Genomic DNA, 12,972 nt, shown 5'->3' on the forward strand with positions numbered 1-12,972 from the left:
CGCATGTGTAGGGTCAAGCCAGACTTCAGACCCAGGCCTTGCTGATTCTAAAGCCCATATTGTTGATCACTTTAATGTGTTACCTCTCATGGGAAAAAAACAAAACTGATCAAACCTTGAAACCCTTTGTTCCAGTTCTAAAATGTTTTCCCCTGCCCTGCCAGGCGTGGCTCAGCGGTTGAGCGTCGACCTAGGATCCCGGCGATTGGGGTTCAATTCCCAGTCAGGGCACATGCCCCGGTTGCGGACTCGATCCCCAGTTGGGGGGGCGTGCAGGAAGCAGCCGATCAATGACTCTCTCATCACTGATGTTTCTATCTCTCTCTCCCTCTCCTTTCCTCTCTCTGAAATCAATAAAGATATATTTTTTAAAAGATAAAATTAATTAATTAATTAAATTAAATGTTTTCCCCTGACACCCTCAGTCAGACGTACCCTGGTTTGTGTTATCTATAGTGTAACAAGTTTAGTCAGTCTTGTTAGCTTCCTGGTTTTGACTCTCAGACTGAGAAGTTAGCCTTTTCCTGGCCTAACTAACTAGGTGATTGGTAGTCATGTCATTTAGTAACTTGGTTTGATCATCAGCGTGAACTTTCTTATAAACAATTTTTAAATGGAAAGTGTCCTTGGATTTGAAGTAGAAAAGTCTGGCAGCTTAGTTTGGTCACCTATAGTCTTATGGTCCCAGACTCTAATGGATCGTTTTGTCCCAAAGTGAGGACACTGAACCATGCTTTCTCAATTCCAAATTACGAGCCTTTTTCCTTGGCTCATCAGCCAGCCAAAAGACAACCTTTTTAGTGTTGACAGTGAAGATACATCATTTATTTAGAGATCAAGAAAATTCAGGCTCCATGCAATTTGGCCTGGTGCTCTCCGACGTCCCCTGCCCATTGAAGACATATCTTCATATTCAAACGATGGTGTGTATGTCATGCTCACTGGATGGGCTTGTGTAGAGAACTTCGCCTGTAATCGTTTCTTTTTGATGGACAGAACAGAGGTTGCTCTGAGACTCCTGGTAATAGCAGCAGCGGCATGGTTAAGATCTCAAAAGCCAAATACTGTCAGGTTGAAAAGTAAAGATGTATTCAGCACCTCTAATCTCAGGCTTGAGGTTACTATGTGTTACTTGAATTGCACAGTTCAGAAACTAGAAAAAGCCTGTCAGGAAAATTATTATTCTGAAATGCTTGTAAGAGGGCAGGATTTACTCCGGGGGATAGACAAAGTCTCCCCCAAATTTTACATTTGTTGGAATGTATTAACCTCAAAAGTCTTTAATAAATCAAGACCCACTTGCAGACACTGATTTCTTTTTCCTTTTACTATTTTTCTAATCTCGTGTTGGCCTTTGCCCATAATTCATGTTTTCTCCACTTCCTGGCCTCCCATCTTCCTTAAATCATTTCACTAGGTCAGCCATGTTCTACTTTTTCCATCTCATGGCACACAAACTAATTACTAAAACTCTGCGGTGCACCAAAAATTATGTTTTGCCAATCTGACCAAAAAATAGGTGTAACTTTGATTCATTCGCACCGGATGGCTATTGTTGTTGGCTGCTGTCATTGTTTTGGGTGACACTCTATGGGAAAAGAGGTCAGAGCCCCTGGCTAGTCAGGTACTGCATGTTTTAAACATTCTTTCAGCACACCCGTTGAAAAACGCTGATCTAGATAGATGCAGACCATCTGTCCTCCCAAAAGGCTGTTTCTTCTCTCAACAAGGGGTGGGGGTGGGAGCAAGAGGCAAAGCTCGGACAGAAGGCCAGGAAAAATCTTGCGGGCAGTTTTTTGGCTCCTCTTTGGCCCCCTGTGCCTGCCCTGCAGTCCCCTGGGGAACGACAGAGAGACAGCAGCTTGTATCCATCTGAGAAAGCAGCAGGGCTGCAGGAGAGAAAATGCTGGGTTTCTCCTCTTAGACACAGAAAAGCCATGCAGTGGTTAGTGGTGCTCTAGAACCGGGAGTGTTTGTGCCCTAGTGTCAGATAGAATGGAATCTTTCATTGTAGTCGAAGTGGAACATAAAGAGGCTTTATCAGTGTTTGACTATGCAAAATACAAGCCAGTCATTTGAACAGCTTCCAAATGTATAATTAGAAGCTTTCTACATTGTGGTAATTTTGTAATAACCTTTGTCTTTTCCCAAAGACCCTCTCAAGACCGTGGGGATTACATGCATATGGTGCTCCAGGAATACACCCACAGGATTGTGTAGGCTTAAGATACACCCTCCGTCTCTAGGGCCACATGATGCCTAGCTGTTGCCCTTGAAAATTTAGCCCTAATGAAGGCCTTTGAGAAACTACCCTTGAATCTGCCTAGCCTTAGTGTAGTAGGTCTTCAGTTAACAAATGTTGAATGAATAGCACAGTAGTTCAAATCAGGAGAGAAAGAGTTCTCCCCTGCCTCCTCCAGCCATGTTTAAGACCTCAGAAATAAGGCAGCCTTGCCTCAAAAGAGCCTAAAGTCCTAAAAGGGGAGGTGTTGCCCAAAATCAAATTACAGAGGAGGTAGTAAACTTTGAAGTGAGCCATACTATAAGGAGCTGAATTTTATAGTCTTTTTTAAGTGAGGAGAAAGTGAGAGAGAGAAACATCGATTTGTTGTCCCACTCATTTATGCATCCATTGGTTGGTTCTTGTATGTGTCCTGACCAGAGATCAAACCCACAACCTTGGCGTATGGGGACGATGCTCTAACCAACTGAGCTAACTGACCAGGGCTGAAGTTTATAGTCTTTAAGCCCTTTCAGGTTCCAACCACATCCAAATAATAACAACTAACTCTAATAGAAAAAGACAAGTCTCAGTTTTCAGTGAACATTAGTAAAAAAGCTAACTTGAGTATGGCATTATTACATGGGGGTCTCCACTGCAAATTATCTTTTCTGTCTTTGAAACATAACAGGTGAGACTTTATGCCCATATGGAGAACAGACAAATACGGGCCTTTCATAAGCCTTGAGCAAGCTGCTACTGCTGCTGCTGCTGCTGCCAATGTTATAAACAAGAAACATTTCAACCTTGAATCTGTCTTGTGGGATAAAGCTTAAAACGCATCTAATTCAAATATATGAGATTTCTCCTCAGCGGTGACATCTCCCAGATAAGGTTGAAATGAGTGCCCTCAATTGTTGAAGCCTGGCCTGGAGAGCAGAACCACAGCCTTGTTCCACTTGCCTTAAAGAAGCCCATAGAAGAACTGTGCCTCTCCAGCTTGTGCCCAAGTATCACATTTCACTGATACCTGATTCAAACATTGCACAACGTATGCCCATTAGCACAGAAATGTTCAGGCCCCCATTTTGTTTTAAGGTGGTAAATTGAATTATAAATCAAACTTAAACTGAATCCTGAAAACTTCTGGTGTTGTCAGAAGTTAATCAGCTCTGCAGAAGTGATGGTATGACAAACTTAAAATACTGAGTGGCTGAGTTAAAAAAGAGGCTTTCACTTGATATTGATGGTGTTGATCTCTTTGGAAATTGTTTTGCCTCTCACTTTAAATATGACTAAGCCCCATGGCAGTGTCAGTCTTTCCAAAACAACATAGTGCTGTTCTATAGGATGAATATGTGCCACTGCTTAGAAGGATGAAACAGTGTGATACTGAGATACAGTCCTTGGTTCCAGACAGAGCTGAGTTAGCATCCCAGCTCTGCCACATGTAATTTCATGTTGCCTCAGTTTTCTCATCTGTAAAATGGAGCTGATAGTATCTACTCCTTAGAGTTGTTATAGTGACTAAGTGAAAAAACATACGGGTGAAGAACCTGGCCCATAGTAGATGCTTAGTAAATGGCTGCTGTTGTTAAAATGCAGTTCTTGTGTATTGCTCACTGACAGTCTCACCAGTGAGGAAACAACTTACAAGCTAACTGAGGAAATGAGAATCGAAAGAGAATTTCACTCTTGACTACATACTTCCTTATTTTGTGTCTCATGTGTAAGTCTTATCTCCCGACTAGATGGTGAAGGCCCTAAGGACAGAAACTAAATCATCTTTCCTGTACCCTGCAAGACTAACACAGTGCTAGACAACTAGTAGACAGGAAATGTTTGTTGATATGACCTTACTAGCAATGTCTTATGTCTGTGTATACATACCCCTCTTAGGAGAACAGGATCATGTCTCACCACATAGAAATCTGAAAGTTTCCTGGTAACTGTTATTTTCCAGTAAAACCATGGGGAAATTTTACCATCTTCAAATCATTGTGCTTTCTAATTTGTTTCTGGGTCCAGTTTATTATCTATGCATTTATAAGTATTATTAACACTACAGCTGGCATTGAGATGACTTTCTGATCTCCATTTTTATATTAAAATCTTAATTTTCTAATATTACTAAGATTAGCTAGAGGTCCTTTATACTTAACCTTTTCATCTGCATATTTAAATATATTTAATGATTTTTCAGTAGCTTTATGGTAAGCATGTCTAATTAAGATATTCTATACTCTACATTTTTTTCAAGTTCTACTGATGTCCTAGCATTTCATTACCATTGGGGGAAAACCTGAAATCCTTAAAGGCCTGAGTGTATAACAATATTAAGTACAGACTGAAGAACTGATATGACTTTATATATGTATAATTAATTAAACATATAATAGATTTTATGTGTTCTCTGAGTAGCAGGGATATAGATGGCCCAAAGATTACTTATTACCAATAATATTACTCATGAATTAGAATGGAGTTTTAACATTGTTTTGATCCCTGCAAAGACGCTCCTGATCTGTAAGGTATATGAGATGTTACTGCAGCTATGCTTTATCTATGAGGAAATTGAGGCCCAAAGTATTTGGGTTACGCTCCTGATTACATAAACATTTAGTGGCAGAGCTGGAGAAGGGCCCACATCTTCTCTTTCTGATTAATTTTTTCAAACCTCAGTGAGAATTGTAGTTCAGAAATAGTCCTGGCCATCAACTATTTTCTGCCATCCAACACAGTTGATCACCCCACATTCCATGTCAAAATACTTCCATTTGACCCCAAGAACACTCTTTCTGCTTCCCTCTCAGTTTGAACGCAATGACCCTGTGGACGGGAGAATTACTGAGAGGCAGTTTGGGGGCATGCTGCTCGCCTACAGCGGGGTGCAGTCCAAGAAGCTGATGGCCATGCAGAAGCAGCTCAAGAAGCACTTCAAAGAGGGAAAGGTAAGTATCGTTGCCCAGGGGAAGGAAAAGAACCAAACCATGGAAACTACCATGGCATCACCCAAAGATTACAACTAATTCATCTCTGGTACCTGAAAAAATGAGCAGTGGAAGAGGAGGAGTGGGGAGCCCAGAATGGTTCTAGTTTTCCTAGTTGGGCAAAGGGTGACACCATGAACTGAGACTGAGAATTTAAAAAGAGAGGCTGGTTTATAGGGAAGGTAAAGAGTTCCGTTGTAGATATCTTGAGTTTAAGATGCCTGTGGCCATCCAAGTAGCAGGCATTTGGATATTTAAGTATTTTAGGGGATGAGATAGATTTGGGAATCGTCAACACCCAGTAAGAAGTAAAACAAGGGGAATGGCATGGATTACCCAGGGAGAGCATAATATAGCAAAGAACTGTGGCCCAAGGCAAAGTCCAGTGGAGCACTAACATTTAAGCACCTGGGGAAGGAAATCTTGAAACATATTTAGAGAGATACCTGGAGAAAGTAGTGAAATAGAAGCCAAGGAAGTAGAGGATTCAGGAACTGAGGTCTACAGCGTTGCATGTGACGGAGATGGCCTAGCAATGTGAGATGGTAAACATCCAGTAATGTAAGGTGGTTTTGGTTAAACAGTAGTCGTTGGTGACCTGTGGAGAGCTGTTTCATTAGAGTGGCCCGATGGAGGGCGTATTAAACGAGAAGTAAGGAAGCAGAGAGAGGAGGAGGAAAGGAAGAGGGCGGGAGCCCCAGAAGGGAAACAGCACATGTTGGAAACCCTCATGAGCTATGTAAGCCTGCCTGGGCTGCTGCAACAAAATACCACAGGCTAGGTGGCTTAAACGACAGAAATTAATTTTTCTCACAGTTCTGGAGGCTAGAAGTCCATGATCAAGATACTGGCAAATTAGGTTTGTAATGAGGGCTCTCCCTGGCCTGTAGACTCTGTCCTCCTGCTGTGTCCTCACATGGCCTTTCCTTGGCATCTGCACAGAGAGGCAAGGAGGAGGGAGAGTGCCCACACTGGCTCTCTGATGTGTCTTCTTATAAGAACACTAATCATATCAGACCAGGGCTCCCACCCCTAGGACCTTATTTAACCTTAATTATTTACTTAGAGCCCTCTCTCCTAATAAAACCACTAGGAGGTAGGACTTCAGTGTATAAGTTTTGGGGGGGACACAAACATTCATTCCATAACAGGAAGGAAAGAAATGTGGCATGTGTGAGGAACCGAAGAGGACTGTTGAGATTGGAACATACTAGCAAGGAGAATGGACAGCAACAAGGTCAGAGGGGGACGTGAGGGCCAGGACATGCAGGACCTTGTAGGCAGGGAATGAGTTTGGATTTTATTCACAGTGGAATGGGAAGCTATTAAAGGGTTGTGAGCAGTGAAATGGTATGGTTGTACATATATTTAAAGAGATGACTCTGGCTACTTTATGAAAAATATTTTGGAAGGGAGTGAGCATAGAAGCAGAAAGACTGATACTAAGGTTGAGAATTCAGGAAGAAATGATTGAGCATCTTTTGAGCAACATTGAGATTGGAGGCCATGGATTTGTAGTGGCACTAATCAACCCTACTCTAATGCCTTTCGACACTGGCTACACCTGGTGCAAGAAGAGGCAGATGGTAGAACTGAGTCAGCATCTGGGAGTTTGCCAGGGAGTAGGAAGGACACAATGAAGCAGAAATTAATTAGGAGGCCAGACCTCTTAAAGATCTCAGACATACACACACACACGCACACACACAGAGCAATGCCACCAAAGCCATATCATCTCATTCTCAGCCCAATACTCTTTCCACTGGACAATGATTACCAATTTGGCCATGATCAGGAAAGTGACCTGGCACCAAAAATGTTCCATGGGAGATTGCCAAGTTAGTGTGGTATGGGAGACATGGAGCTAGAAGACTTGGATTCAAGTCCTGCCTCAGAGGTTTCCTTGGACATTAGACAAATTGTTTAACCTTATTGGCCTCATGAATTGAGAAGCTTGTCCTACATGTGCATTATAAGGGCTCTGTGGCTTTAAAGATTCAATAACTGAAAATAAGAAATAGGATTGCTAGTACTGTACTTGTCTGTTTCCTTAGCTATTGGTCTTTGTGCAGGAAATCTTGCATGAACAGCATTGCCCCAAGTTGGGTGGAAAGCAATTCTTATCACCCAGACTTTTTCCTCCTTGTCTTGGATGTCAGGAAGCTGAAAGGACCTCAGAACCAGGCTGTGAACTGCAACTGAGGGCAGGCTGAGCTCTGAGAGAAAGTGTCAGCTTCTCTGAATTCAGTCCAGCCTGTCCCTAGAGCAGGTGTTCCCTTGGCTGTGAGGGAAGGCCTTGTTATTAATGGAAAGTGACAAGAGAACAATACTTATACACTACCCAGTACCAGCTCAGATCTGTTGGAAATTATAATTTCAGAAAATAGATTGCAAATGTTTAGGTGGATTTTTTAGTGCTGATGCTGGAAGCATAGTGTTTGCATTAGGAAACACTCCTTTCTTTTAACCAGATTTTTTTTAAATATGTCTTCATTGATTTCAGAGAGAAGGGAGAGGGAGAGAGAGATAGAAACATCAATGATGAGAGGGTCATTGATCGGGTGCTTCCTGCACATCCCCCACTGGGGATCAAGCCTGCAACCCGGCATGTGCCCTGACCAGGAATCAAACCACGATCTCCTGCATCCTAGGTCAACGCTCAACCGCTGAGCCACACCAGCCGGGCAACCAGACTTATTTTTAAAGTTTGGCTCAGACATTGATTTGACCTTAAAATAATTATCTATCATGATAGGCTAATTCATGTTTTATTATGAATTTATATTTAAGAGCAATAAATTGGATGTTGGAGACATCTCCCTTGAAGGAATAGAGTATTTTAGCTTTGGCAGGAGTTAATTTAGGACCTGAAGACCTTTCAAAAGAGCTTTGAAGTAAAAGGACAAATTTGTCAGATGATGAAAATCTGGGGTACTGAATTACTTCTGGCCCAGAATTTCTGGCCTGCTTTAGCAAGGAGAATGAGATTGATTGTCCTCTCATGTTGGTTAAATAGTTTGTGAACATAGTAATTAGGTAAAATGAGAGTGAATGAAGGACCTTTGCTCCTGTAGTTACCAGTCCATCTCTCTAGGACCGTTTCCTATTAGAGGGGAATCACCATCTTTTCTAATTGCTTCTTTATTTCACTTTGGATTAATTGTTAGCATGAAAATGTAAGTTTTCATTTGGCTCATGTTAAACACTTTATTTGTGGGGTTCTGTACAAAATATCCAACCAGACCTACAAGATTGAAAGTCCTAGTGGTGTATTAAATAAATACCTGTAGAATACTTAGTGACCATGCAGTGCCTCACAGGCATTTTTCTTTTTCTGTGTTTCTAACAGCCTTGTTAGATCTCATGTTGCGTTGGAAAATATAGAGACATAGAGAAAGAGACATTGATGACCCACCCAGAGTCCGGACTGAAATCCAGCACTTCCTATTCCAGACCTTGTCCTTCCCATGGCAAAGCTCTGTTTCTCCTGACCGCACTCTTCCCCTAAAGCAGGCTGGTTGCCCAGTAGGCTCACTTGGGGAACTTTTCAGAAATGTAGCTGTTGGAGCCCTCTTCAGACTAATTAAATCAGAAGCTCAGTGGGTGGGTCCAGGCATCAGTGTTTCCTAAAAGGCTTCCAGGTGGTTCTGATGTGAAATTGGGCTTGTGAGCCACTGCTCTGGAGTGGCGCTGGCTCTCTTGTCCCTGGGTAATGGCCTGAAGAATTGGGGAGCCTGCCGTTCCTGGGAAATTTCCTCTGTTCATACCCTGAGTAACCACCATGTTTCTTACTTAACAGTTTTCTTTTTTTCCTTTTCTTTTTATGAGAGAACATGTTTTGTTTGAGCTTGTTTTAAAGGTTAATCCCTGTCCTCTACTAGATTTTTCCTGTTCCCCTCACTATTCTTTTTCCTGTGAATTCTTCCAGGCCAAACCTCTAAGTTGTTGTCTTCTCCTCACTAAAAGAAAGACAGAGTTCCCTGGGATTTCATAAATTTCATTCATTGTGGTAGTTTTCTATGCTCAAGAGGGCAGAAGCTGCAAACTTTGGTATTTTAGCAAATCCCCCTGGCCAGTGTGGCTCAGCTGCCTGAGCGCCGTTCCATGCACCGCAGGGTCGCCAGTTCAGCTCCCGGTCAGCGCACATGCCCGGGCTTGGTCCCCAGTAGGGGTGCGTGCGGGAGGCAGCCAGTCGATGTTTCTCTCTCACATCCATCACAGAATAAAATAACTCTTCCTTCTTCCACTTCCCCCCAGCTAGGCAAGAAAATTCCTTTGATGCCAAGCCTAAAAGGATATTTCCTTTTGACCACCATGACTGTAGTTTAAGTCCCCTGCCAATAGATTGTGCCTAAATTATGGGCTTCTAACCTGAACAGCTCAACCTGAGAAAGCATATCCTTTCACTTTCCATCCACAAACCTCACATTACAGTTTTATTCTAATAACTCTCTGAGTTTTTACTGGGACAGTTACCAAGAAATAAGAATTTCATGCAGCCCTGGATGGGTAGCTCAGTTAATAAGAGCATCGTCCCGATATACCAAGGTTGTAGGTTCAATCCCAGTCTGGGCATATACAAGAGTCAGCCAATGAGTGGGTAAGTGGAACAACAAATCGATGTTTCTCTCTCTTTCTTCCTCTCTCTTTCCCCCTTCCCCCTGCCTCTCTCTAAAATCAATAAAAAATAAAAATTTCATGACTGGCATGATCTCTTCTCTGAGGAGATCAATCTAAATTTTAAGCCCTATAGAACCAAGCCAATGCAATTTTATTTCCCTCACTATTTCTGGCATAGTGCTCAATGGTTAGTAAGTGCTCAATAAATATTTTTTATTTTACCTATATAATAAAAAACAAAATGTTACATTTTTAAAAATTTCTTTTAATCCTCACCTGATGATATGTTTATTGATTTGAGAGAGAGAGGAAGAGAGAGAGAAACATTGATGTGAAAGAGAAAAATCCATCGGTTGCCTCCTGCATGCACCTCAACTGGGGATCGAACCCCCTACGTGGGTGTGTGCCCTGACCGGGAAACAAACCAGCGACCTTTCAGTGCATGGGACACTAAACAACCTGAGCCACCCGGCCAGACCTGTGCCTTTCTATATAGTCATCATATTCCACAAGAAAAAGTTTAATTTCTTTAATTCTTGGGGAATAAACTATAAAAGATCGTGTGATGTAATTATACATGCAGTATTTTAGCTCTTCGTTTGATTGATAAAATAAGAAAGGCACCACTGACCCAGTTTGGAGAATGCCAGGAAAGTACTATAGTCTCTCTTGAGGTTTCCTTATTACTGAGTTCCCATTGTGGACTCCTGGGCTCTGTAGTTAGTAGAAATGGAAATTGGAAGAGCAGCATCACTAAGTGGGAACCAGTCAGCATCGCAGTCCATTAAGGGCCTGATTTTTCATTAAAAGGCATTAACCTCAGTGTGTCTGCAGTGTTATTTACTTCTTAGAAATTGTATTCATTTCCATCACAGCATGATGTGTGAGAAGTGGGAAGTAGGCAAATAGGACAACCTTCCTCCCTGTAAGGGAGTTCCCTGTAGCCCCTATTTATGTAACTACACTCTCTCGAGCCTTCATAGAAACTAAAATTTGAGGTCAGCAAACCTTTGACTAGCCTTTGAAAAGAATTTCTTTTTTTTTCTTTTTTTAAAATGTATCTTTATTGATTTCAGAGAGAGGAAAGGAGAGGGAGAGAGAGAGAGATAGAAACATCAGTGACGAGAGAGTCATTGATCGAGCCCGCAACCCAGGCATGTGCCCTGACGGGGAATCGAACCCCGATCACCTGGATCCTAGGTCAACGCTCAACCGCTGAGCCACACCCGGCTGGGCTGAAAAGAATTTCTTTATTCACAGAATTTCATCAGATTAAAATTAAGTGGCAAATTGCTTTATCAATAGCTCTTAAATTGTGATAATGAACAGCTTCCCAAGGCCTTGGGTTTCTGCTACATTCTGAAACCTTTCCCATGTATATCACTGACTTTGGTGATTCTTTAATTAGCTTAAGCTTCAAAAAGCTTAGTTGGCCTGTGAGTAGATTATTTAAGCAGAAGTCCTAACTCTGGTCTTACTTGTTAAAGTATATGACAGAACAAGTGGCTACAGCTCATTTAGGAAATGTCAAAATAGATAATTGTGACTAATTGGAAGGCATAGTTAGAAATATTTTCATTAAAGATATCCAGCCACCACTGTACCAACTTTATGTCATACATATTTTTTACGTGTGAGAGGACAGCAATTAGCCAGCTTGCCTTTCTCAGGGTAAAATTCTAGAGTTTTGTTCCCCTGTTGTGTACAAATTTGACATTCCACGACTAATTTATTCAATCTCTGTTCTAGACATAGCATAAATTTCTGATTGATAGACATAATAACAGCCTAGTTTTCTGCATTTATGCAGCTTTTTGCCAGAAGTTCCTGTCTTACTCTGCTGTCTCTCTTCTTTCAGGGTCTGACTTTTCAGGAAGTTGAGAACTTCTTTACTTTCCTAAAGAATATTAATGATGTGGACACTGCACTGAGCTTTTACCATATGGCTGGGGCATCTCTTGATAAAGGTAATGAAACCCAAAAGTTTTTTCCTGAAGGTATAAGCATTGAATCTGTCTATAATCTATTAGGTGACTACCCCCCATTAACTGTCTGTCATATGATTTCCCTGACATTGTTTTTCAGTTCGGTTTGGTTTGTTTTCATTGCATGATCCTTGAGTTTCACCTTAAGAGGCCAAGCTCAGCAAATATGTTTTCTTTTGCTAAACACTATAGTCAAGGCAATGTAGGAGGGATAAATGGTGATGGAAGGAGACTTGACTTGGGGTGAACACACAGAGCACAGATGATGTGTTGTGGAATTGTGCACCTGAAACCTGTTATAATTTTGTTAACCACTGTCACCCCAGTAAATTCATTGAAAGTGGGGTGGCGTAGAGTTACATTAAAAATAAACTATAGTCAAGGCAGATGCCCATCTTTAAATGATTAGCTTTGGAAATAGGCATCTAAGCTGAGGCAAAGTGCATGAAACTTCTAAACTCCATTGGAGCCAGAGTCATTACATATATAATGTGAAGCTAAAATCACTCTGCATTTTAATTCATTCTTTGGTGAGAAGGAATGGGCTTGGTTTATTTCTTGTATTAAAGTCTGTTGGGGTTTTTTAAAGATAAAATTATGACTCTGAAAATAGCGCCTCCTGTTGGCTTACTTCATACAAATTCAGTTCCAGTTTGTACAGGCAATGTGAGAGAGCTGAGGAGCTGAAAACACAATTTTCCCCCAGCATTTTATTACAAAAAATTTCAAACATTTAGAACAGCTGAAATAATTATTCAAAGAACATTCATATATATGGCTCAATTAACATTTTGCTATGTTTCCCTGATAGTATATCTATGCATATCTTTATCCCTCTATCAACCTTTTATTTTTTGATGCAAAGTAAGTTACAGACTTAAGTGCATTAGCTCCTAATACTTCACCATAAGCACTAACTCAAGTTCAATGTTTGTTTAAAGTTACCTTGTTCCCCTTCATAGTCAGCTTCTGCTCCACCCACCAAGAGACAATCTTAATTCTGTGTATTTCTCCACCATAGTTTAATTTTGTTTGTTCTAGAGCCTCATAAAAATGGGATTATACAACGTACACTCTTTATAATGTTTTTCTCAGCCTATTTTTGAGATCCATTCATATTGTTGCATGTACAGTAGTTTGTTCCTTTTTATGAATA

General features: G+C 41.2%; 1 protein-coding gene across 3 annotated transcripts in view; it reads left to right on the forward strand.

Moving 5' to 3' along the window:
* The window catches only part of MICU1 (mitochondrial calcium uptake 1), a 142,930-nt gene that overhangs the window by 107,534 nt on the left and 22,424 nt on the right, over positions 1-12,972 (forward strand). For all 3 annotated transcript variants that reach the window (XM_087824350.1, XM_016224047.2, XM_016224053.2), the window contains 2 exons: positions 5,035-5,172; positions 11,690-11,798. In XM_087824350.1, the coding sequence (XP_087680476.1) occupies positions 5,035-5,172; positions 11,690-11,798 (247 nt within the window). The remainder of the gene's footprint in view (positions 1-5,034; positions 5,173-11,689; positions 11,799-12,972) is intronic.

Source organism: Miniopterus natalensis, chromosome 14 (genome assembly GCF_054644295.1).
Source record: "Miniopterus natalensis isolate mMinNat1 chromosome 14, mMinNat1.hap1, whole genome shotgun sequence".
In the NCBI taxonomy this organism is placed as follows: Eukaryota; Metazoa; Chordata; class Mammalia; order Chiroptera; family Miniopteridae; genus Miniopterus; species Miniopterus natalensis.